At 31.0% G+C, this 26,933-nt stretch overlaps 4 protein-coding genes and 1 long non-coding RNA gene across 10 annotated transcripts; 1 reads left to right on the plus strand and 4 right to left on the minus strand.

Moving 5' to 3' along the window:
* Positions 1 to 3,208: 3,208 nt before the first annotated feature.
* LOC130709938 (uncharacterized) lies at positions 3,209 to 3,878 on the plus strand. The gene is made up of 2 exons (XM_057559068.1): positions 3,209 to 3,330; positions 3,433 to 3,878. The coding sequence occupies exons 1-2, from the start codon at positions 3,270 to 3,272 to the stop codon at positions 3,744 to 3,746; spliced, it is 375 nt and encodes a 124-aa protein (XP_057415051.1). The 5' UTR covers positions 3,209 to 3,269; the 3' UTR covers positions 3,747 to 3,878.
* A 5,184-nt stretch (positions 3,879 to 9,062) lies between these two features.
* Positions 9,063 to 9,567, minus strand: LOC130713361 (uncharacterized). Its single transcript, XM_057563133.1, has 2 exons — positions 9,504 to 9,567; positions 9,063 to 9,403 (listed from the first exon to the last, which is right to left on the minus strand). The coding sequence occupies exons 1-2, from the start codon at positions 9,565 to 9,567 to the stop codon at positions 9,063 to 9,065; spliced, it is 405 nt and encodes a 134-aa protein (XP_057419116.1).
* A 3,227-nt stretch (positions 9,568 to 12,794) lies between these two features.
* LOC130710952 (uncharacterized) lies at positions 12,795 to 13,249 on the minus strand. The gene is made up of 2 exons (XM_057560348.1): positions 13,189 to 13,249; positions 12,795 to 13,105 (listed from the first exon to the last, which is right to left on the minus strand). The coding sequence occupies exons 1-2, from the start codon at positions 13,247 to 13,249 to the stop codon at positions 12,801 to 12,803; spliced, it is 366 nt and encodes a 121-aa protein (XP_057416331.1). The 3' UTR covers positions 12,795 to 12,800.
* A 3,980-nt stretch (positions 13,250 to 17,229) lies between these two features.
* LOC130710797 (uncharacterized) lies at positions 17,230 to 17,692 on the minus strand. Its single transcript, XM_057560161.1, has 2 exons — positions 17,632 to 17,692; positions 17,230 to 17,555 (listed from the first exon to the last, which is right to left on the minus strand). The coding sequence occupies exons 1-2, from the start codon at positions 17,690 to 17,692 to the stop codon at positions 17,248 to 17,250; spliced, it is 369 nt and encodes a 122-aa protein (XP_057416144.1). The 3' UTR covers positions 17,230 to 17,247.
* Positions 17,693 to 20,982: 3,290 nt separating this feature from the next.
* LOC130711927 (uncharacterized) lies at positions 20,983 to 26,689 on the minus strand. 6 transcript variants are annotated; one of them, XR_009010839.1, is made up of 4 exons: positions 24,552 to 26,689; positions 21,927 to 23,094; positions 21,645 to 21,836; positions 20,983 to 21,417 (listed from the first exon to the last, which is right to left on the minus strand). It is a non-coding gene; the product is annotated as an uncharacterized LOC130711927 (long non-coding RNA). The 6 variants fall into 6 exon arrangements; XR_009010837.1 differs by having other exon boundaries at positions 21,927 to 25,943; positions 26,169 to 26,687; XR_009010836.1 differs by having other exon boundaries at positions 20,983 to 21,410; positions 21,927 to 26,667.
* Between the last annotated feature and the right edge of the window lie 244 nt (positions 26,690 to 26,933).

Raw genomic sequence — 26,933 nt, forward strand, 5'->3', positions numbered from 1 at the left:
GAAAAAAACTCAAGGTTGAGACCAGGAACGATCTCAACTCCAGAGAACCTCCAAGAAACGGCGATGATGGACCCAGCAGCAGCCCACCGTCAGCAACTGAGCAACACCTCCACTCTGAACCGAGCAAACACAACCATAACAGGGGACGACGGCGGCCAAGAAAAGTGCGACGAACAGTAGGAGCAGAAAGGGGAACCCAAGTCACAGATCTGAAGAGGGGCAAGTATCGCACGGAAAGAGTGGAAAAAGAAAGGAGCAAGGAGGAGAAGGGGGGTTGCCGCCGCGCCGAAAGAGGAGGCGCGGCGGCCACCCAAAATTGGTTGAACGAAGAGAGAGTTGAGAGGATATAGAGAGAGAAATAACCTAGAGGACGTCGGTTAATATTGGGCGTACAACGTTAGTTATTAATAATAACTTGACCATATTTTTCGATGAAGAATATGCGGGTGCGCCCGAAGAAAATGAAAAGAACCAAAAACCCAACACTACAGACCTCTACAACAAATGGTAGAGGCATTATTTGAATATAGCAAGTTAGATATTATTACCTTTGTTTTTTATTGGAGGTTCACTTTAAAGAAAAAAATATTCATTTATATCTGTTTATTTAGTATTTTAAAATATTATTAAATGATGTTTTTCATAATAGTGTCATTGTAGAAATAATAAATGATAAATGATAAAATACATTTCAGAGGGTAAAATAGAAAACAAATACTAATAATTAATTTATGATCTTTTTTCTTGTATCGGTTTCTGTTGTGTATATGGGTTTTAGCCCTCCTTAATGCTATGATCTATTTATTCATTTCTTTTGGTTGTTGAAAAAAACTACTCCTTTCGTTTTAAAAAGATTATTATTTTGGACACTCTTTCAATATTTCAAAATGTTTGTAGTTTTAGAAAGTCAATGCACTTTTTGCTAATTTTTCCACTTAGAGCATCTCCAATGTAAGGTTCTTAGTTCTTATTTTGGAGTTAAGAACTAAGAATTAAGAACTTTACCATTAGAGGTGCTGACATAGACTCCTTAGTTCTTAAAAATAAGAACTCAGTTCTTATATAAGGAGTTTTGTTTTTTGAGTTATGAAATTAAAATATTAATTATTTCTCTCTCATCCAAATTACTTTATGAGTTTTGTTTTATTACTTTATGAAAATAAAAAGTATAAATAATGTGGTTGGTGAGACCAAATGAAAAGTGGTAAGAACTAAGAACTAAGAACTCATGGTTGGAGCAAAACTGCTTGAGAGTTGCTTAAACACATGTGGCAATACGGACCCACATGAATAGTGCTAAGAACTTAGAAATAAGAACTAGCATTGGAGATGCTCTTATACTCTCATTTAATAAATTTTCTCTCACTAATCACCTTTCATATTAACCAACCACAACTCTTTACTATCAACTACATTCTTCTCTATCAAAGTACAATTTAATAGCTGCACATGATACTAATAAAATTATATAAGAGTACTTTAATAACATTATACTATCAATAATAATTATTTTATTTTTTGTGATACAACCTTAACAACAATTTTTGTGGAACAAAGAGAGTACTCCCTCCGTTTCTATTTAACTGTCAACTTTGAAGAATTTTTTTTGTTCATATTTAACTGTCAACTTAACATTTCAAGAGAGCATTAAATGATGTTTTTACAACAAATGCCCTTGTCCGTACAATAAATGAGGAGAGATAACACATACTTTAAAGGGTAAAATAGAAAAATAATTCTCACATTTTCCAAAAATCAACAAAATTAATCACACCCTTAATATGTGTGTCTCACTCAAAGTGGACAGTTAAATAGGAACAAAGAAAGTAATACATTTTGAAAATTAACAAAATTAATTGCATTTTTTAATATACAATGTTTTTTTCTCTCTTTCCATACACTTAATGTTTTTTTCTCTCTTTCCATACACTTAATAGGAACGGAGTAGTTACTATACTAATTACTGACAGGTCAATTGGAAATTAAACAATATTTGAAAATAGAACTTCTAGTTCTAGGGAACGATCGAAGTAAGTATATCGTTTGGGTCTTTGGGAAATAAATATGAGGGAGAGAGAAATCGTATGATTTTTTATAAAGAGGTAAATTAAATAAGGTTTTACTAAGATAAGTAAATGCATGCCATTATGGCATTATCTAATTCTCTTTCTTCTGTTTTAATTTTTTATATTGAAAAAGTAGGTCTAATTATTTTTTAATCTCTCTCCTAATCCTAGTCAAATAGTTTTTTTTTTTTTTAAAGTTGAAAGTTTTATCGGATTCGAATTGATTGATACTCCATCCGTTCCTAAATAACTGACACTATTTCTAGCTGAATTTTGTTCCTAATTATCTGCCACTTTACAAAGTTCAAGAGAGCATTAATTATATTTTACCAATTGTACCCTTCATTTATTGATGGTAGAAAAGTTGAAAAGTTAGAATTAATATGAGAGATAAATGGTATAGTAGGAAGTTAGATTGTAATTTTAATAAAACAAGAACATTAATTACTATTTCTTAATACTTGTGCAACAACCTTAAAGTGTCAGTTATATAGGAACGGAGGGAGTAATATAAAGGACACTCAATAAAGTAAGTATAATCCTCTCCAATATAGTACATAGGAAAATCTAAAAAAAAAACAATTTAGGATCGCTAAATTGCTACATTACTACTGCTATTGGGCAAAACACCTTAATTGAAATCCAATTGCTTTAGCCAACCCACAAGAGTTAAAAAAAACAGTACCTAATACTTCGATTATCAGTTGGTTTACCCATTTCTGGCGCTACATACACCCTCCGGTCACATATATAAGAAAAAAACACTTTTTAGGTTCATTCATTTAATGAATGTATCTAGTTGTTTTAATGACTAGATACATTCATTAAATGAATAAACCTAAAAAGTATTTTTTGCTTATATATGTGACCGGAGGGTGTAATCGTTTTTCTTAAGTCATAACTAATTATATCATTAACACTTTTATCAACTATTATGATTATCACCGTCAAAAAAAAAACTACTATGATTATCATAAAATATTTGGTCAAAAAAATACTCCAGTCAAATTATAATTATTTCTTTTATTAATGCTCCATTTACCAAAAAAAATCTTTTATTAATACTCTCTTAATTTAATTAATAATTATGTACATTAGCCACAAATTTTGCCTATATAAATAATGCCACACACAACAGTCGTATACTCAACCTAGATAAATTCAAGAATTCAGGAATTGAAACAAGCGTTCAACTTGTGAGAAATGGCTGATTCAACCACTAAGCTTCTCCTCATCGTTTGTTTCCTAGTCCTAATTTCTCACGGTAATGTTTTCTTCTAGCAATAGATTAATGTCAAAATCTTATAAATTGTTGTTCATATATAATTTCTTCCTTCATTAATTTTTCCCATCATGCATGTGTCAGGCTATGGCGATATCCCCCATTGTTCTATCAAGAATCTCTCTGTAAAACAAGCTCAGACAGGGGTTAAGGTGCAAGGAAAGCCACAATGGAAAGTGACTATCAGCAACACATGTTGTGTCCAAGGCGACGTAAAGGTCGATTGCCGCGGTTTTCAAACCGTCGAAAAAATAGATCCTGATGTTTTGAAGGTCGAGGGCGATGCTTGTCTTGTTAATAATGGTAACGTTATCTACGAAGATCCTGTCATCTTCACATATGCTTGGGACCGTTCTTTCCCATTAACTCCAATTTCCTCACAAGTTAGTTGTTCTTAAGTATCTAGGAGATTTTGCTATTGTATGGTTTCACAAGTAATATACTTGTTGAATAAATAATAGTGTGTGGTTGAGTATACCAATTACCATGTATTATCTCTAATTAAAGAGCTTAATGTATACCTATTTGAATTCCGAATATGCTTTACATTGCAAGTATTTGAATCAGATCGATCATAGAGGATTGTCGTATCATGAGATCAATATAATGTTACATCTAATACTCTGAATAGGTTCTCAGAAAAGCCTCCCTACCTCTTCAATCTCCAAGCCAGTCCCTGTTGAATCATCATCGAGCCAAAACCGCGACCATACCAAAAAAAAAATAACACCACTGTCACTGCTGCCATAACTCATAAGCCACCGTTTCTAAGCCATGATTTCAATGAGATTGAAAATAGCTCCATTTAAATTTTTTTAAAAAGAAAAATCAACTTTATTAGAATTAATAAGTATCCATGAGCACAAAGAGTCTCAGAATAAGTAGTAGAGTAGAGGCGGTCTTTCCACCATGCTTTTGTCCACCACATAACCCTCATCAGTAATAGATCCCCGATATAGTCTCATACACGAATTCCTTTTGGTTGAAAACTACGTTGTTCCGTGCAAGCCATATTGGCCACACCACCCACACCAATTCCCACAACACTTGATCATATTTAGCACGAAGAAAAGGTCATTCCTGAAACAGGTCACAGACAGACCCCGGAATGCACCATTAATATTGGAGGCGCCATAATTGTGGACCAGAGAACCTCCAAGGTTGTCACACTAAAGCATCAAGTGTTGGGCAGATTCAACACACAACCCACATAGATAACAAAATCCCTCATTTTCAATTGAGATGCCCCTTTTTAACAGATTTTCCTTAACCGTCACACGGCTCTCCAAAGAGTTGCCAAACAAAAAAACCTCCCTTGGGGAATAATTTTTCTGCATTATTTGGTAATCAGCCATGAAACAAGGCTGAAAGTTCCCAGTTCAGCAGCAGAATAGCCATCTTTGACAGTAAAAACTCCAATGGATCCTCCCGACCAAACGATGGTATCTTCATCATCACATGGGAAGACCAAGTTCAAACTAGACATTAATTATTCTAAAATTCAGAAATGCTTTAATTTTCATATAAAATCCAAAAAATGTTAAAAATCAAAAAAAAAGAATGTATAAAACCATTAAAATAACCTAAAAGTTAGTACAATACTAGTATATAACAAGATAAATAACACACAAAACCAATCTCCCACTCCTTTAAGTCCTTCAAGTCCTTCGAAGTCAAGTTCCCGCTTTTTCAAACCTCTCAAGTCAAGTTTAATCAAGATTTTTCTTAAAACTACGTTGCCTTAATTAATTGATAAATTTTAAAAAATAAAACACATGTCATTACATAATTGGATAACTTGATAGAATATATATCAAGAACTTGATACAAGTTTTATCCTAAATTTTATTTTAATTTAAATATAACAAACATTTAATCTGTGATAGAATTCGTGTTAATGTATCATGTACCGGAGCTTCTGTTTGAATTGAGTAATGGGCTGCCAACATCTGCTCCATCACCTCCATGGTGTTGCCCAAGACCTGGCTACGTTTGGTCGGGAGCATGGTGTTGGCAGTACGGTTTAGAAATTGGGAGATCTATACTTAACCACAAAAGCAAGCTGAAGGGTTGAGGTTTGTAATACCCTTATAAATGCTATCTATGCTCTATCTCTAGTCAATGTGGGACTTCTAACATTGGCGCACGATGAGAAGGACAACTACTTGCTGCATTGAGTGCATTCTCTTTTTTGCATGGCCAAGTCTGGATGCAAGTATAGCAGAAGCTTTGAGTTTTTATTGGGCAATGACCATTTGTCAGAAGTTATGCTAGCTTCAGCACTATGGCTAGCTTTTGAAAAGGACTGTTTGTTGCTTATATGTGTGTGGTCTGCCATGAAGCCATCAAATTTTTACGTGAGTTCTATTCTATTGTTCAAGATTGCAAAGTGTTAGCGTCTAGCTTAAGTAAATGCTCTCTAGAACATGTTAAGCGTCATTGTAATAAAGCGGCTATTATGTCCAAATTAGCTTATAGGTTGCCTAATAATGTTTAGATAGAGAGGGCCCTCTAGGACTATGTTTTACCATCCATGATTAGTAACCCAAATGTTGCTATTCAAAAAATAAAATTTAAAGTTTGTAGCTTTCCCCTAAAAAAACTTCATAATAGTTTTAGATTTATATAAGTGTTATGAATGGATGACCATCATGAGCCAATAAGCCAAGCCCATATTTCTTTGTCTCACTTGTAGCTCTTTAAGGCTATAAATAAAGGACGATGCATCAAGTATCACATACCTCATTCACTCTATTATTTCCTTCACTCTTGTCTTGCTCCCATCTTCTCTTCTCACTTGTTCTAGTTCTTTGATCTTGTTTCTCTCTACTTCCTTCTTTCACTTGTATTATTGTATTTGTTTCATAACATGTTATCAGCACGATAGTCTCTTCATAGCTCTAAGCTCTTCCTCTTCTCTTTCAAGCGAGTATATATGCATTCAAAATAAATTTTCTTAAGGGATGATCATCCAGAGAAAGTGTTATAAATGGATGGCCACCATGGGCCAATGGGTCAAGCCCATATTTCTTTGTCCCACTTGTATAAAGGATGATGCGGCATCAAGCATCAGATATCTCATTCACTCTATTATTCCCTTCACTCTTGTCTTGCTCTCATCTTCTCTTTTCACTTGTTCTAATTCTTTGATATTATTGTTTCTCTATACTCCCTTCTTTCTCTTGTATTATTCTATTTGTTTCATAACAATAAGAACATAGTTTCTCATCACAATTGAGCTCATAATATTAAATTTAGTATAATATTTTTCACCATAAAACTTAATAGTTTTTATATACACGAAATATTATAACGACGGACGTACATAATTCCGAATTAAAATTGAAAAAAATAGGATAGGAAAATCGAAAACTAATTAACTTATATTCTTAACCTATCCTTTTTTTAATCAACCAAAAAAATAATAATAAATGTCACTTGACTTTTTATTAAATCAATATTTTTTTAAGTGTTGAGAAACAACTCCTCTCAACATGAGTACAGTAGCCGAACAACATAAAGCTGACAAAAACCATACCACTATAACAAACACCTCAAGGAAGAATCAATCATATTCTCAACAATAACCTAATTTTGGCTTGTATACAATAACAAGAGGTCATAGCCAAAATGGATCAATTCGCTATGAACAAGCAATATTTGAGGCAGCTGGAGTTAATGGAAAAGCCTTATCCCAAGCATATGTAAATTTGAAAACTTCACGGTATAGTATAGGGTTACTATATTTAACAAGACATACAGTCGAATTTTCTTGATGATACAATATGTATGGATTTAACTTCTCAACGGTTTGAAAACCTTCACAATTTAAGAATACCATGCTTTGGTTACACTGGCAATTGTTGGTGATAGGCACACTCTATTATATATGGCTTTCCTTGTACCTTAACTCCTGTCTGAGATTGTGCTACGGAGAAACTGTGGATGGTGCAATAACCATTGCCTAACACATAGTTAAATGAGAAATTATGAGCAAACAATAGTTTATAAAATGAATTTGTGAACTTTAATTTAATCAAACTACTGGGAGAAAACATTACCTTGAGAAATAAGGACAAGGAAGAAAACCATGCCGAGAAACTTAGTGGCGGTTGTATTGGCCATTTCTGACAATTTAAATGCTACCTTCAATTCTTGATGAATTCTTGAATTTATCAGTGTATGTATATGACTGGTGTGTGTTACATTACTTATATAGGTAAATTATATTGAAAATATACATAATTACTTAGGAAAGACGTGTTATAATTTTGACTTACGTTAAATATCTTAAGATTTTTTTTTGAAGATATCTTAAGAAAAAGTTGACTAATATATATATTAGGAATGAGAAACAAAAAAAAAGTAATATTAGGAATGATTCTCATCATCTTTAAATAATATATCAAATTTATCTTTGAGTGAACTATGGAAAATATTAATTATATTATCTATAATTCCGTGACTGTAAATTTTAAAATCTTATATGAATATGAATTGTTTCTAATTATATTGATTTTATTTATAAATACTTTACAACCTCTTTTTTTTTTTTTGAACTCAAATACTTTACAACCTTAATCATCAATAATAAGATCATACTTTTCAAAAAAAATAAAAAAAATAAATAATAAGATCATACCAACTATTAATTGCAAAAAAAAAAAAAATCATACCAACTATATATAGAAATAATCCTTACCATCTTTATTTTTTTCATGAAAGACCTTACCATCTTTAAAATATACTATAATATTTATTTGGTCAAGCATTGCTTATAAATAAATTAATTATCTTCATTTTTTTTACGAAGTATGTCGTACCAAGTGGCATTTTAGTATAATATTTTTCACCATTAAACTTACTTATAATTTTTATTTAGACCAAAATATTATAACAGCGCAAGCATACATAATTTTGAATTAAATTGAAAAATTTAGGATAGAAAAAATCGAACAAATGTGATCACATTATAATTAACTCATTATCTTAACCTATCTTTCATCTTATTATAAAAAAAAAAACAATATCAATATCGATATACAGTAGAAAATAACAACTTCTATTAATATGCTCCTAGATTAATTCTCATAAGAAAATTTTCACGTGTCATTCCAGTAGATAACTTTTATTTAAAATATCAATATTTAAAAAAATATAAAATTCGAAAATATTGTAAAATATAGATTTTATTTTGAGCAATTAATACATTAAATCCTTTTTATCATTGTTTTTTTAATAAATGATGAAATCATATTTTTCAAATTTCTTATTCGGTAATTTGATTATTAAGTTTACTTGGAATCCTTTTTTTAATATATCAATTTTTCTAAAAAATCAAATAGAACTCCAAAAAAATATAAAATCCGAAAATATTGTAAAATAGAAAATCTTAAATAATTATAGGTGTAAATTTAGTAAAATTTTTGTGAAAGTTTGAAGATTGTGTGATATTGGTCGTGGTTTTGTTTTGTTAATTGTTCATATTTTTTTTAGTCTCTTAATTTTCAAAGGTAAAAAAATTGGAAATTTTCAGTATATCAATTTTAATATGAATATACATATCTAAATAATAAGAAAAAAATTCGCAAAAAACACTAGTAAAACTAAATTCCCTATGAATTTTTATTGAATCAATCATATTCTCAACAATAACCTAATTTTATTTATAAAAAAAAAACCTAATTTTGGCTTGAATACTATAACAAGAGGTCCTAGCCAAAATGGATCAATTTGCTACTAGACAAGCAATATTTTGAGGAAACTGGAGTTAATGGAAAAGCCTTATCCCAAGCATATGTGAATTTGAAAACTTCACGGTATACTATAGGATTACTATATTTAATAAGACATACAGTCGCATTGTCTTTGGTATACAAAACGTATGGATTTAATTTCTCAACAGTTTGAAAACCGCGACAATCTAATAACACGCTGCTTTGGTTACAAAGGCAATTGTTGGTGATAGACACACTCCATTCTGGCTTTCCTTGTACCTTAACTCCTGTCTGAGTTTGTGCTACAGAGAGACTGTGGATGGTGCAATAACCATAGCCTAACACATAGTTACAGGATAAATTATGAGTAAATTAACAATAATTTATAAAATTAATTTGTGAACTTAAATTTAATCAACTACTAGGAGAGAACATTACCTTGAGAAATGAGGACAAGGAAGAAAACCATGCCGAGAAGCTTAGTGGCGGCTGTATCGGCCATTTTATTTTTCTCAAGTAATTGCTACCTTCAATTCTTGAATTCTTAAATTTTTTCTAGCTAGGTTGAGTATATGACTGGTGTGTGTGTGACATTACTTATATAGATAAAAAATTATGTTAAAAATAGAGTCAATCAATATAATAACTAAAAAAATATAGTCAATTATGATTATGATTCAAGTTAAATATATCTTTCCTTTGAAAACAAGTTAAATGTATTAAGAATTTCGACTAACATATATATTACGAATGATTTGTAACCAAAAATATTACAAATGATTAACAAAAAAAAATTTATATTAGCAATGATTCTCATCATCTTTAAATAATATATCAAATTTTGTAGGAAAAAAATATCAAATTTATTTTAGAGTGGAGATTAGAGAAAATATAATTATATTATCTATAATTATATCAAATTTATTTTAGAGTGGAGATTAGGGAAAATATAATTATATCGAATTTTGATGACCTGTTTTTATTGTACATAGGAAAGATAAATAACACACAGCAAGAATCGACCCCTGAACCTCCACTAGTTTTAGAATTTTGCCCTGTTCTTTCCCCCTTTTCTGTTTTGCTTTCCTTATCTCTCTCTCTTTTTCTTTTGTCTTTCCTCTCTTGTATTAAGGGTTGGTACCCGTTGTACCACCATTTAATATAATTTTTTGGCTTATAAAACAAAATCTATAATTACGTGACTCAATTTCATACATTTTATATGAATTTTTTTAGTTATATATTTATTTTTTACAGAGTAAAATAAAGCATTTATCAATTAATAATAACATTATACCTACTTCATGGGAGGGTTTGTTTTGGTAAGCAAAATATAAATATATTGAATGGGAATCTTAGGCGTATTCAGGAACCAATGCAGAACATTGGATTCAGAGCAAGGAAAATTTACAACTCAGCTAACGGTGAAAAAAAACCAAATGCTTTTCAGACTAGCTTTCTCCACTCAGTACATAACTCAACAGAACTCCTCTTAGGGAAAAAGAAACACCTTAGCAGCAATCTTTCAAAGGCAGAAGACTAGGCTTTCCTCCAGGACCCGAAAACAAAAACAGAGAGAACCTGCAGAAAGGGGAATCACAGGAAGCCTATTTGTGTGAATTCTTAATCCGACCTCTTAGGAAACTTTATAATTTCCAAAAAAATAATGAAATCAAATTAAATTTTGAAATTAATAAATAATTGATTATAATTAACGGATAAATTATATCTTGCAATTTCAATCAAGGTGTGGTGGAGGTCAAAAGTTTTCTCAAGAGTGCGACTTCTAGAAATCGAATTCTCAACTTAAGAGTTCAAACAATCACTTTTTACCGCTTTGGTTGACACTCGTTTAATAACATTTTAGGTATTGAGACCAATGACATGTTATTAGGTTTGTGATGACAATGAATCTTGCTCTATTCTCATTGTATGACGTTGGTCCTTCCGTGTCAGAGCACGCGCGGTCCTCTGGTGGTCGCTGCCATTGGAGTTTGCCAAAAAGTTGTCCCTGTGGCGTCTGAAGTTGTCATTATTGGGGTTTTGTTTTTTGTATTTTTGGAATGAGATGTTTAATTTTGCGATTTACGTTCCCCTGAACGCTATTTTAATTTAAAATGTAATATGTTCCAAAAATATTAAAAATATAACAAACAATTATGATAGAATTTTTATATTCCTAACATCGTAATATGATAATGCAAAGTTTTTTTTTTAAACCATGATAATACAAAGTTTCTCATAGCTTTTTGGTGAAAGTTTCTCAGTAGTTTAAAAATAGTAGTTTCATCTTTCGAAAAATAATAATAGTAATAGTTTCTCATAACAATTGGGCTCATTTTTTTTTGAACAATTGGGCTCATTGAAGACCCAGAAATTTGGGTAGTTTCCTTAATTGGATGGGTTATAATTCAAGACTTTTTTTTTGAACAATTGGGCTCATATAATATTAAATTTGGTATAATACTTTTCACCCTAAAACTTGCTTAAAGTTATTATTTACACAAAATTATTATAGCAGTACACATGATTCTAAATAAAAATAGAAAAAAATTAGGATAGAAAAAATGAATATATATATATATATACAAGACTTTTTTTTTGAACAATTGGGCTCATATAATATTAAATTTGGTATAATACTTTTCACCCTAAAACTTGCTTAAAGTTATTATTTACACAAAATTATTATAGCAGTACACATGATTCTAAATAAAAATAGAAAAAAATTAGGATAGAAAAAATGAATATATATATATATACAAGACTTTTTTTTTGAACAATTGGGCTCATATAATATTAAATTTGGTATAATACTTTTCACCCTAAAACTTGCTTAAAGTTATTATTTACACAAAATTATTATAGCAGTACACATGATTCTAAATAAAAATAGAAAAAAATTAGGATAGAAAAAATGAATATATATATATATATATATATATATATATATATATGATAACATCATATTGTCATTATTATATCGTTAAATATTAACGTGAGCAAAATTATGATATTACGAAAAGAAATATCATAATGTGAATAACCAAAGAAAAATATCATAATGTTATACAGAATTTTGAACTAAAACGAAAATATTATTATAGAAAATTTTAAAGTATAATTTTTGTTATAAAACTTACAAATAACGTCTTAATTTTATTTTTTATACAAATTATCACGTATAAATTTTGTTTTTAAAATCAGAAAGGGAATGATCTTAGGAAGAACCTAATATGCACCATTTTTAGGTCTACTTTGACATTGTTGATCTTAACCAATATTAACTTATTGAAAACTTAAAAAAAAAAACTTATTGAAAGAAATATAATAAATGCCATTTGACTTTTTATCGGATCAATCTTAGCATTAATTGGGATAAAGTTAGACCAAAATTAAGGGACAAGATTTGGAGCAACTAAAAGTTTGACGTCATTGTGTGATTTAATCGCACCCAACTTGTTTTTAACATCATAGAAAATGAGGGATGTGAGATGAGTAAAAGTGTAAAACATATAGAGATACAAAGACAAATTAAATGAGATGGGAAAATATTGAAGATAAAAAGGGCAATATGGAAAAAAATTAGAATTACTTTTGAACTAGCAACTTGTTTTTCTGACAAAATTATATTTTTATTCTCCACAATGATCACGTACACACTATTGAGCAAGAATTAATTGCCTGTGAAACCATACTATAGCAAAAGATCATAGCCAAAACCCATATGTTACTTTAAATACAACTAATCTGTGAGGAAATTGGAAATAATGAAGTAGGCCGATCCCAAGCATATGTGAAGCTGAAAGCATCATGGATAGGGTTACCATTATTAATATGACACTCATCACCCAAGACCTGCAAAAGTGATGGATCTATTTTCTCGACGGTTTTGAAACCGCGGCAGTATAACTTTATGTTGCTTTGGACACAGGCGCATTTGTTGGTGATAGACACTATCCATTCTGGCTTTCCTTGAACTATATTTCCTGTATCAGTTTGGAGTAGGGAGAGATCTTTGAAGGAGCATTGACCATAGCCTGAAACATCATGGCAAAAAAATATTATGAACAACAATTTTGTAAAATTTATGAATTTCATATTTGTTGGGAGAAAACGTTACCTTGAGAAATAAGGACAAGGAAGAAAACAATGCTGAGAAGCTTAGCGGTTGAATCAGCCATTTTATTAAGACAAGTAAAGCGCTTCAATTCTGATGAATTCTTGAATTTATCAATGTACAGGAATAGTGTGTGGCATTACTTATATAGGTAAATTATGTTGCTAATTTTCGAAATTATTTAAATTAATCTAAGAAATTATTTGTCGGTGCAATACCATTAAATTCTATTAATAATATAATCAATTTTGATTTTTATTTAACTTAAATATCTTTAAAAAAGTTGATAATCATATTTATTAGAAATAATTCGCTCATCATCTTTAAATAATATTAAATTTGCTCTAGAGTAGACTAGGGAAAATATTAATTATTATCTATTACGTGACTTTTTTTTAGTGTAAGACAAGTGTCTTTTTTCGGAGGCAATTCTGTTCGAGCCGGAAACATCCACATCATGGTGAGACTAAGTCTCAGCGGAGTTTTTTCCATCCACAATACTCGAACCCAAGATCTTGCTTAAGGGAAATCAAACATGTACCACTTGAACCAACCACCCAATTATTATCTATAATTACGTCACTACATGAGGATAAAGTTTAATTTGTATGTTATATATGAATAATTTTTTAAGGGCTTAATAATGTTTTGGTCCTTGTATAATAAACTGAGTTTGAAAATGATCACTTTCCGAAGCAAAGTTTGAACTCATTCCATATTATTTGAGAAACTACCTGATTTTGGTCTTTATCGGAGATTGTGGTCCGGTGACATTTGCCCCATGACTTCACCGGTCCTGCCGAAGTTATGTTAATTAGTGAGTTAGTAGCAAAGGTCACTGAACCACCACCTCTGACAAAGTCCAAAACAGGTAGTTTCTCAAACAGTAGGAACTGAGTTCAAACTTTGCACCTGGGAGGGACGATTTTCAAACTTAGTGTATTATTTAGTGACCAAAACCTTATTTAACCTTTTTTTATTTGTTGAATATGTTAATTTTAAAATTCATATGATGATTATTGATTAACTTTAATCATCAATAATAACTTCATGGATTAACATATATGTTAAAAATATAATTCTAATAATTTATAATTTCATATATGTTAAAAATAAGTGCCAATATAAAATATAAAATTGAAATATATAATTTCATGGATTATTCTTTATCTCTCTGACATTGAACTTGGACCAGAACAGGTACATGGTGCAAAGTTTAATTTTAATTAATGAAATATATCACATAATATATCAAATATAATTCTAATAATTTAGAAAAAATCTTGTACAGTCCAGTCCCATCTTTAAATATTATAATATTTATTTGATCAACCATTGCTCATTAATATATAAATCATATCTTATACTATATACTATTTTCGAAACAAAAAATTAGTAATTCCGACAAGTATTACCCCCTCATGCTATCTCTTTTTTCATAAGTTTTCTCTCTAGGTAGATGATATCATATTTATATTTTCTGATTTTTCAGTAATTTAAATATTAAATAATTCCATATTTTTCAAAAATAACTATTGTATTAATATGACATTTAATGGTTATTAATGACATTAGAATAATTAACAAAATTTAATTGTAACTTTTTGGTGGCTTTTCTTTTTTGGTATGTCGGAAAGATAAGTTGTGCCCTCTAGGAATTGATCCTTGGACCTTTCCCTCCCCAACCCATATGTCTTAACCCTTACCACTTGAACTATCATTCAGGGACAGATTGTGAATTTTCTACTATTAAACATATTTGACATTTTTAGTATATGATTTTCAACGAAGAGCTATTCTAGCTCCAACCCTAGATGCGGTTTCCAAAGCCAATGAGTATATGCTATCACAAATACCTGGAGATACAAAGGAGTACTTGAGTTGATATAGTTCGCAAATCGGATGAGGATACAAAAGTTCAAAGTGAGTGGTTCACTACTGAGTTTTTAAATGAAATCAACATTTCTGGTTTGCCAAATCATAGGTTGGTGTTAAAAGTTGAAGGTCCTGTTAATTTGTTATGCCTGCTAGTTTGTGTAATTGGACAAGACTTATTATAAATGATCTTGGGAAAAATGTAATTGGAGCTACAGTTATTACAGGAAGATGTGCATATCATAAAATATTATTAATCAAGATGATTATAATCCCTTCAGACACATGTTATCCTTTTAAATTTCAAAGAAGACAGTTCTCATTATCATTATGTTTAGTAATGACAATAAATAAGAGTCAAGGGAAATCTCCCACATGTTGGCGTATACCTTCCAAGACCAGTATTTACTTATGGTCAATTGTATGTGGCGCTTTTAGGAGTTACAAGCAAACAAGGTTGAAAATCCTTACACTTAATGATGAAGGAAAGACATATTCAACAACAACAAATGTAGTTTACAAAGATTTTTTTAGTAGGATTTAATTTAATCATTTTGAATGTTTTTATGACGTACATGTGTTAATTTATCTTTAATTTATACAGTCTTGCCCTTCGTTCGTCATCCGTACTTAAGCGAAAAGTTGAAAAAGAAATTTCTAATATCTATTTGAATTATTAAATTTAAATCATTTATATATAATTCAAAATTTAAATAATTCATGATAACTTTCTATGTATTTTTTTAATATAGAATTTTAGTATTTTCACCATCTATGTATTTTTATTTTTATATCGAACTTTTTTAATTCTTGCCCCTCAAAGATTTTGTTAAATTTTTTTTATACTACAACTCTTAGTTCTCTGAATATTTTTGTAGATTCTTAATCCATCTTCTTAGGAAACTTCATTATTTCGAAAAAAAATAAATCAAATTAAATTTGAAGTAAATTGTTTAATTTTTGTTTGAAGTAAATATATAAATAATTGATTAGAATTGAAGAATAAATCGTATTTTTTTTTCGATACATCGGAAAGCTAGGATAAATCGTATGTTAATAGGATATAAGTCAATTAAATATTTGTGAATTAAAAATAGTTTTATGATTTATTTTTAATTTAGAATTATAAGATAACTTAAAGTTGATAAAATTAGATAAAATAAGAGGTAAGATTTGGAGAAATAAAAAAACTCGTATTTTTAAATTAAGTCTTGTATTGATTTAAATTTAAATTAGCATAACTTCTTTTAGAATAGAGTATTACATTACATAAATCATAAAATTAATATTAATCGTTCTTTAACTTTTTTTTTTCATCCTCCATTAACTTGTGAATCAAAATATTTTCTAACTCTCATTCTCAATTAAAATCAAGAATTCAGGCAACAACACCTATCTTTATCATTTTCGTTGCAAGCAATCAACCACCTCATTTGCTATGAAACTACAATCTGCAATTTGTCTCCTCATTTGTTGGAAGAAAAAAAAAAAACAATTGAGTTCACAATTTGTCTCCTCACCGTAAAACTTGCTTATTGTTATTATTTACACAAAATTATTATGGCGGTGCACATAATTCTGAACTAAAATAGAAAAAATTAGGACAGAAAAAATTGAAAAAAAATATACGATAATATCATATTGTTATAATTATTATAAATTCAAAATTAAAGAGTATAATATTAAAAAATGAAATATCGTAATGTTATACCAAATTTTGAATTAAAACAAAAAATTATGATAGAAAAATAATTTTTCGTATAAAACTTACAAATAAAGTCTTAATTTTATTTTTTATTCAAATTATCATGTATAAATTTTATTTTTAATTTGATCAGAAAGAGAAAGATCTTAACCAATATTAACTTATTGAAAGAAATATTCATTGTCATTTGACTTTTTATCAAATCAATCTTATTAGCCTTAATTGGGATTAAGTTAGAATAAAATTAAAGGACAAGCTAGCTATTCCAAAGAAGAGATAGAAAATGAGGGATGTGATGAGTAAAATACAAAGAGATACAAAGGGCAATATGGAAAAAAAATTAGAATTACTTTTGAACTATCAACTGGTTTTTCTAACAAAAGGTTTATTCTCAACATTGATCTAGTAAACTTCAAGAGAGGTACACACTATTGAGCAAGAATTAACCTTACTATAGCAAGAGATCATAGCCAAAATCCTACTTAAGAACAACTAATCTGTGAGGAAATTGGAAAAAATGAAGTAGGCCGATCCCAAGCATATGTGAAGTTGAAAGCATCATGGTAGATAGGGTTACCATAATTAATAAGACACTCATCACCCAAGACCTGCAAAACTGATGGATCTATTTTCTCGACGGTTTTAAAACTGCGGCAGTTTAACATTACGTCGCTTTGGACGCAGGCGCATTTGTTGGTGATAGACACTATCCATTCTGGCTTTCCTTGAACTATATTTCCTGTCCGAGTTTGGAGTAGGGAGAGATCTCTGAGGTAGCATTGACCATAGCCTGAAACATCATGGGAAAAAATTATGAACAACAATCTTGTAAAATTTGTGAATTACATGTGTTGAGAAAACGTTACCTTGAGAAATAAGGACAAGGAAGAAAGTAATGCTGAGAAGCTTAGCGGTTGAATCAGCCATTTTCAGACAAGTCAAGCGCTAGCTTCAATTCCTGATGAAGTCTTGAATTTATCAATGTATAGGAATAGTGTGTGGCATTACTTATATAGGTAAATTATGTTGCTAATTTTCGAAATTATTTAAATTAATTTAAGAAATTATTTATCGGTGCATTACCATTAAATTCTATTAATAATATAATCAATTCTGATTTTTATTTAACTTAAATATCTTTAAAAAAGTTGATTAACATATTTATTAGAAATAATTCGCTCATCATCTTTAAATAATATTAAATGTGCTCTAGAGTGGACTAGGGAACATATTAATTACTATCTATTACGTGACTTTTTTTTTAGTGTAAGACAGGTGTCCTCTTTCGGAGGCAATTCTATTCGAGCCGGAAACATCCACATCATGGTGAGACTAAGTCTCAGCGGAGTTTTTTCCATCTACAATACTCGAACCCAAGATCTTGCTTAAGGGGAATCAAGCATGTACCACTTGAACCAACCACCAATTTATTATCTATAATTACGTGACTACGTGAGGATAAAGTTTGTACGTAATATATGAATAATTTTTTAAGGGTTTAATAATGTTTTGGTCCTTGTATAATACACTGAGTTTGAAAATTGTCACTTTCCGGAGCAAAGTTTGATCTCATTCCATATTATTTGAGAAACTACCTGATTTTGGCCGGAGGTTGTGGTCCGGTGACATTTGCCCCATGACTTCATCGGTCATGCCGAAGTTATGTTAATTAGTGAGTTAGTAGCAAAGGTCACTGAACCACCACCTCTGATGACAAAGTCCAAAACCAGGTAGTTTCTCAAACAGTAGGGACTGAGTTCAAACTTTGCTACTGGGAGGGACGATTTTCAAACTTAGTGTATTATATAGTGACCAAAACCTTATTTAACCTTTTTTAATTGTTGAATATGTTAATTTTAAAATTCATATGATGATTATTGATTAGCTTTAATCATCAATAATAAATTGACCAACTCTCTCTATTTTTTTTTAACAGAACCAACTCTCTATATTAGAAATAATTCTCACCACCTTTGAATATTATATAAGATATTGTATTTAAAATTTAATAATTAATGAAATATATCATATAATATTCTCACCACCTTTGAATATTCTCAGGATCTTCACGATTGTTTGGCATCCAATCTGAGATGCAGCCGTCGGAATCACGTTGGATCTTGGCCCAACCTTTTTGCAAACGTGATTTGGAGTGTATGGAGAATGCGTAATTCTGTGATATTTGAGCGAGTGATGTGGGAGGCATCGTCGGTTATGGCTATGGCATCAGCGGTGTCTTTCGACGATTCGCGAGTGACTTACCTGGACCCAGGCCCCAGCAGCAACGCTAGTTTGTGCTGGCTACTTCCGCCGGTGGGTTCGTGGAAGTTCAACGTGGATGGGTCTGTTTGGCAGACGAGGGAAGCAGGTTGTGGTGGTGTCCTTCGTGATTGTGATGGAAATTGGGTTCAGGGCTTCTGTAGAAGACTATGATCCTCAAACCCTCTTCTTGCGGAGCTGTGGGCGATCCGAACTGCCGTAGACTTGGCCGTTCAGCGAGGATGCTCTCCTATTATTAATGAAACGGACTCTGCGGAAGCCCATGCTGCTGTGACCTCTGCACAACCTCTGATTCCCCCTTATTCAGAGATTGTCAGACATATTAGGCGGAGCATTCCCCATGGTATGAAGGTTGTCTTTGATCTCATCCCTCGCGAAGCTAATATGGTAGCTGATTGCTTGGCTCAGAATGCACATGTCTTCAACTTTGGAGTACACTTGCTGCATCACCCACTTATGGAGTGTCGTTATCTCTTATATCAGGACTCTATGACGGTTGTTGCCTCCCTTAGTCTTCCTGCTAATTAGTGATCTTTTTTCGCCTTTGGGGCTTTAGCCCCGCCATGCTATTAAAAAAAATATATCATATAATATATAAAATATAATTCCAATAATTTATAATTTCATATATGTTAAAAATAAGTGCCAATATAAAATATAAAATTGAAATATATAATTTCATGGATTATTCTTTATCTCTCTGACATTGAACTTGGACCAGAACAGGTACATGGTGCAAAGTTTTAATTTTAATTAATGAAATATATCATATAATATATAAAATATAATTCTAATAATTTATAATTCCATATATGTTAAAAATAATTGCCAATATAAAATATAAAATTGAAATATATAATTTCATGGATTATTCTTTATCTTTCTTTCCCGTCAGAAAAAAACTGTGTGTCTTTCAAAAAAAAAACTATGTGAATAAAAAAGAAACTTTGCAACAATAATATTATATTTTATATATTCCTATTATATAGGTTACGTTACGTTACTTATTTATTATATTATTAAAATATAATAAAATATAGTTCTGATAATTAGTTTGTATTATGTCAAAAACTAGGATTATAGCCCGTCTCCGTGCAATGCACGGACGAGCAGTTCTGTAATTTATCATATTTATTCAATCAATTTATTTAACTGCATCTAATTAACTCACATACCAACTATTATAATCTTTAATAATTACAACCCAAATATGGGTTAACCGAAACATAGGAGTCAATGAACTAATTATAAACATATAACAAAGTTTTATTTTAATTTATCTTTGTCAATTATACTTGAACATAATTACAGTGTTAACGTTTTTGTTATAAATATATGAAGGCTAAGATTATAAGTCAAGAGATAGTTGAATATACAACAATGTTAATTGTTAACAGATATTTGAATATACAATGTTAAAGTTTTTGTTATAAATATAGGAAATAATAAATATACAACAGTAAGAAACCTTAGTGTTTTATTGTTTTTGGTTTTATATGATTTACTAATTAAGTAATCACCATAAAAGAAATAAAAACATGTAAATAAGAAATAGACTCCAAAACAAGAAACATAGACAGCCCAATCTGGAAAAAAAATGTCATAAGAGGAAGGTTTATTTTAGACCACATCTATATTTCTTATAAATAGCATGATCACACAATGATCCTCTAACAAAACAAAAACAATATCCAACATCAATCTATCTAGCCTATCTGGGACAATGATTGACCATTGTTTTAATTAATGGCACAACGTTACCCAGATTATTAAGTTACACAAAACGTATCCATATTTTCTTTAATGGTAGAACAATAAATTAGGGAAAATTGAATGCAAACATTTTTTTTAGATAAACCCCCTAAAACATTGAATTAATTAGGCTTAAATATGCTTTTGCTCCCTCTAAAATAAGGATATTTTTGTTTAGGCCCCTCTAAATAAGGTATACATCACTAAATGCAAAATCATACTGAATACAAAATTATTCTGTCGTCACCTTACATCGTTTAAAATGACCTAAACCAAAAAACTATGATTTTAGAGGGACTTAAGATAGGATACCTCTAAAATATGTCACGTTAATGTCTGTTATGTAAATGTAACAACATGCGCTTATCCTAATTGCCTTTATGACATTAATTGTGGATAACACTCCATCCTCACCACTGGATAAATTATGAGTACTGATTTCCAAATTCTTCACACCTGTGATTCAGACTTTCTTAACTTGCCATTTGCATCTTCAGTAAGCTCTTTTCCAACCACCTTCAATTTTCTTTTCACACACTTACAGACAGCAGACTGGTTGCTACTTGCTACTATCTCCATATCCAACAGTATCAACAATGTTCTTCATCAACATCTGTGACCTGTGAATCCCTCTGAATGTTAGTAAATGAAAGAAAAACTTGAAGGCACCCACCTATACTACTTAAATTTACTAATTTAGTATGCATTATAATATACCAGTTATCTCTAGAATATCATAACAAACTAAATAGGTAAGAAACAATACATCTATGACTTGTAACAAAAACATATATTAATAATATTATTCATTGTATTTGGACTATATAAAAGGACAAACAATAATTACCATTGTTGACTTGGTACTTGTTATCTCAGAGAAGAAACGTGACACAATCTCAGGATCAAAACAAATTCAAAGAACTTCATAGCAAGGATAACCCTTATATGTTATACCAGGAACCCTACAAACTTTAAAAAGCATCTTCTTTTCAGTAACTTTTTCCTCAACCTCCAGCGGATAATCAACATCAACATCAGGCTGTATACAAAATTAAATAAAGAACATGAGTAATCTATTTTTTTGATATATCATGTTACAACTTGTTGTAATAGGAAGGGATGTCTCAACTGCATCTTCCTTTCCTCTTCCTCAACCTACTTGCTTATCAACATGTCATTCATATTGCTCGTCAACAACATGGCACAGGCGAGCTCAACAACTTCACTTGATTTTGATCTTATTTTTGGTGTGAGGGAAAGTCAGAATAGCTCATCAAAGTAATAACACAATTAAATGAACTTCTCAAAATAAGCTGAACCAATACTCATATTTGAGAGTAAATTGAAGGTATAATCATAAGGCTTTACATAAGCAAGATATAGATTGTTGCTTCTACCTTTCTAAAAAAGATTAACATTACAATTGAGTCTACACATCACAAATTGAACTGAGCTTGTAATCAAAGTTGATAATCATCAAATAGATTTACAAATGTAACTAACTTTTGAAATGAAAACATTGATCTTGGCTAGGCAAACTGTTGAGAGAGCATTGAGATATTCTACTCTCTTTCTCTCTCTTTTAGAAAGCTGAAACGAAATCACATCCTCTTAAGGACTTTCAAAAGCAACACCATTTTTAAATGTTCTAAGCAATTTCACATGATGTAAATTGAAAAGAGAACATGTTACATATTTCATTATTGCATGAAGTAAAACATTCAAGCAAAGCCTCAAAGCTAAATCCATTTTCTTGTGAGCATTTCAGCAAAAACTTTATGAAGCCAATGAATTCTCTTTTCTTATCATAGAATTCAGCTCTTCATAAGCATCCAATAACGGTGGTAATTTTCACTATTCATCAAAGTTAACTAATTTTGAAATCTGCATCCTCTTAAGAACTTTCAAGAGCAGCACCATTTTAAAAGCATCCCACATTCCAATAAATCAATACTTATAAAAATGAATCATGTCAAAGTTGTTGACATTTATTTAAAGGAAGCAATGGTGCATGAAAGCATAAGACAACGATAGGGAGTACCTCAGGTCCTTTGTGGGCAGTACCGTTTTGTTTGTCATGAGCATTGCTCAGTGACATTCTTAATGACATCCCCATCTACATAAAAGTTCTGCTTAAATTTCTCTGTAGCACTTCTGTCTCATAACCATCCACGAAACTGAGCCTCTTCACTCCAATCCTTTTCTATTCTCCACTCCTTTTAAGCTTTTATAAAGCAACCAAAACAGCCAGCTACTAACCAGGTTGACTCCTTAAACTGGTTAAAGAGAATTCATGCCTAGGATTAAAATTATCAGTCAGTAACATAAGTTTTGGTTACAAGATTCGAGAGAAAGCATCATAAAACAATTAACAAATCAATTTCCTCTGATTTGGGTACTAACTCAACATGCCACATTAGAGTATATTTCAATTGAATCAATTTATAAAAGAGAATGAAGAAAACACCCATAACAAGTGGTGCTTCCTATAAACTTCTGAAAATATACCCTTTTTAATTCACTCCTATGACACTAACGTGCCAATCAGGTAAACAACACACGGTGCATTAAACCACATAAGGGAAATTAATCAGATATAATTCAGATCAAAGGTAAATGTGAGGTTCCCGTATTAATTAAATTGATGTAGCTGTAAGAACTTGCCATACTCATCACAATAAAAAGATTTAATATCTCTGGCTAACAGCAAGTATGAAGCATAGAACAAATATTTGTACCATCTATGTGCCATCTTAAAATGAAAAAGAAAAGATGAATGAAGCATAGACAAATATTTGTACCATCTATGTGCCATCTTAAAATGAAAAAGAAAAGATGAGTAGGTAAATAAACCAAGTCATAAATTTGAAGAAGCTAGATGAAGAAAGAGATTTAGCAGATTTTGCTGCAGGGTAGGAAAGAGTGCATAAGAGGGTGCTTTTCTTTTTATAACATTTGAAAGAGATAAGAAAAAGACCTCAAGAGTGAACATTAGCTCCAATAAATATGGGAGAGCTAACTTATAGAATTAAAACTTTCACATCATGGACAACATCTACTAATTAACTGCATAATTCATATGATGTGAAGGGTGAAAGAGTTCATGAAACTCTGAATATGAAAAACAAAATCTGAACATAAAGTCATTTTTAAAGTTGATTAATGGAGAAAATGAACTTACCATCACCTTAAAATTGTGTGAGCTTTTCAACAATTTAAATGATGCTCAAGTTCAACTAATATGCCAAAAATTATGCATGTTCAGATAAGCATAGTATCAAAGTGTAGCTATGCCTTAAAAAGAACTAAGAATGAAGAAAGATCCCACATGTTGTCATATGCATTGCTAGTCAGAACTATAAGTTGTCAACATAACTTAAGGCCCAAAATCGAAGACACTTGAATGCCAAATATATCCAGCAACAGAATTTATGTGTGCAAGCATAATAAATTCAAGGAATAAACCAGAGAAGTCTTAGACTAACCCAGAAACAGATTGGTTCCAAAAACTTATTAGGATAGAAATCCTCATATGCCTTAACTGAAACAGTTTAGTGTTTAATAAGCCTTATATTCCCAAAGAAAAGTAGAAACATTAAAGATTATAACAGGGGCAGACAAGAATTATCCGGCTTCAACAGAAACAGTTGAGCAAACAACCAATTTTTAAATAGGAAATAAGAACCTAGAACTTGGGGAAGCCAAAATGAATCAAGAATCAAAATGATCAGAAAAAGGATGATACTGCCCTGACTTTTGATCATATAGGTTATCGAACCACATTGTCCAGCCTTCTTCCCTCTTCTCCCCTTCTTTTTCACATTGCATGCACAGGCTAGCTCTGAAATTATGTCCTTCCAATAAGCCGAATCATCCATTTCGTCCTCTTGATCTGTCATGCCCCTCTTTGTCTCACATGGTCACAGTGAAGAGAATGTTAACATTAGTTTCAGAATAATGGGAATTAAGAACACAATGGGGCGGACAAAACTGGTTGTAGGCACAGTTTTAGAGAACATGAGTAATCTATATAATCCAATATCCAATATAAAACTATAAATAAATCAATATAAGCTCATGGAAGCAAAATTACATATAAATCAACATAACTTATACTCATTGTCATCCATCATCCATAACAAAGAAGAAGAAAACGAATTGATTTTATTCAAGAAAATGAACACAAGTTACACAACTACTGATACTTTTGAGAGACTTAGCTTCTCTCCCTAGAATTCCCCAATCTTGCAATCCAAATAACCCCCATTATCACTACTATCCCCTACTTATATTACTATGCCTAACTATCCTTTCTTGTAACTACTAACAAACTAACTCTATGTTGGTTACCAAGTTAGTGGTACAATGAAAATGAATCCTATAGGTTAGGGTTCCCTAAAGCTCCTTTACATATCCTTTCATAGAAATTAATTGGGATTTAGTCCAGCCATACGTGGAAAGATAAGATATGCATAAACTAATCCAATCAACTAACTTAAATGTGTTTTCTTCTAAGTAAACAATACATTTCAGCCAATATACTGAAAACAAAAGTTAACAAAAATAAAGGCCAGTACTGCAATACAATGAATATAGGAAACTAACCAATGAGAAAATCAGATTCCCCCATTGTTGCATCAATGTAAGTAGAGTTCTTGAGTGATAAACAAATAGTTGGAATAACATCAGAATGTTCCTGCACTACTTTTGTTCTATGATTGAAGAATATCTTGAACTCATGTTCAGAGGCACAAAATGCGCCATAGTTTCCAGAAACACTAAAATAAGTTATCTTGTATACATTACCCTCTGAAAATTCACCCCTAAACTTGCTAAGATAGTTCTTCTTAATGTAAGCCTCAATTTTTACACCCAATACAACAAAATAAAATGATCAATGACGAATTACAAACTTGCTACAGCTAAACATAAATTATTATCAGAAAAAGGATTTACACAAGTAAAAAACAAAAGAACAAACCTCTGAAGCAATCAAGACAAGATTAAGCGCATATGGTTTGGAAGGCTCACCAACAGGAAACATCTCCCACTGATGAAGAACATGAACCTTAACTATCCATGTATCTTTGCCAGTACTTAAAATTCGAAGGGGATGGAAAGGACATGTAGTAAACGCCATGAGTAACTAAAATTACCAGCAATATAGAGAATAGAGAAATAGAGACAACATAGAAAGAAAAGAGGTTAGACTAAGAACACCAGGAATAACACACAATAGAGGTATTTATAGACAGCTACAAATGAGAAAAGAGTACAACTACATTGAAATAAAAATTCAAATGCTTGCCAACAACAAAATAGCTGGAACACTGTGCATATATACCAAACCTCTGGAAATAAACTAACATACCAACAATCAGCTGACGAAGCAGACAACATCTATGGCTTCTGATACACCTCTTATACTGACGACGAACAGTGCACAAATGAACCATTTTCTTCAAAAATCTATTATCCTCCCTCTGATTTCCACCTAACAGAAGAAGTCTTCAAGAAACATATGTCACAATGACGAAATTTTCGAACAACCCATATCAATACAGGTGTCAAACCTAAAATTTAGTCCTCCTCCTTCCTCCAAATTTCCAAATCTCCTCTCTTCTGTCTTCTCAAATCTCAAATCTCAAACTACACTTAACCTAACTTCTGCTACACTGACGGGGACTGCAACAATGCAGATCAATCGCAGACAACAACCAAGGAAACACTCTTCTCCTTCATCCCATACTTCTTCAACGCAAACCGTGATGTCATCTACAGAACGAAACTTCCAGACGAAAGGTGGAAAACAAACGCTCAGATACGAATGGCCAGGATTAAATATCAGAAATTGAGCAGGCTTGAGATGGATGGCCCAGATTCAAAGTTCTCTTATGAATAGTGATTTATTGTCTCTCTTTTAAGGTGTAGTAGATAAGTGTCAATATAAAACTAAAATAATTTTATATATCCAACAACAGAAAATAAAATGAGCTCTAAACAAATCAATTTAAAAATCTTCCGATCCGAATTTTTCTTTAGTTTGATAATCTTTGTTCGTACGTTCTGAAACCTTTTGTTTCTATGGCTTTGACAGAGCCAGAAGTTGGCTTTTCCTCCAGGTCAAATTTCGTTA

Source organism: Lotus japonicus, chromosome 4 (assembly GCF_012489685.1).
Source record: "Lotus japonicus ecotype B-129 chromosome 4, LjGifu_v1.2".
In the NCBI taxonomy this organism is placed as follows: Eukaryota; Viridiplantae; Streptophyta; class Magnoliopsida; order Fabales; family Fabaceae; genus Lotus; species Lotus japonicus.

Excerpts from the sequence above, each read along its gene's own strand:
- LOC130709938 (XM_057559068.1), top strand. The coding sequence starts at position 3,270 with ATGGCTGATTCAACCACTAAGCTTCTCCTCATCGTTTGTTTCCTAGTC. Across the intron at positions 3,331-3,432 it reads CCTAGTCCTAATTTCTCACG|GCTATGGCGATATCCCCCAT; the intron begins GTAATGTTTTCT and ends TGCATGTGTCAG.
- LOC130713361 (XM_057563133.1), bottom strand. The coding sequence starts at position 9,567 with ATGGCCGATACAGCCGCCACTAAGCTTCTCGGCATGGTTTTCTTCCTT. Across the intron at positions 9,404-9,503 it reads CCTTGTCCTCATTTCTCAAG|GCTATGGTTATTGCACCATC; the intron begins GTAATGTTCTCT and ends ACTATGTGTTAG.
- LOC130710797 (XM_057560161.1), bottom strand. The coding sequence starts at position 17,692 with ATGGCTGATTCAACCGCTAAGCTTCTCAGCATTACTTTCTTCCTTGTC. Across the intron at positions 17,556-17,631 it reads CCTTGTCCTTATTTCTCAAG|GCTATGGTCAATGCTACCTC; the intron begins GTAACGTTTTCT and ends ATGATGTTTCAG.
- LOC130710952 (XM_057560348.1), bottom strand. The coding sequence starts at position 13,249 with ATGGCTGATTCAACCGCTAAGCTTCTCAGCATTGTTTTCTTCCTTGTC. Across the intron at positions 13,106-13,188 it reads CCTTGTCCTTATTTCTCAAG|GCTATGGTCAATGCTCCTTC; the intron begins GTAACGTTTTCT and ends ATGATGTTTCAG.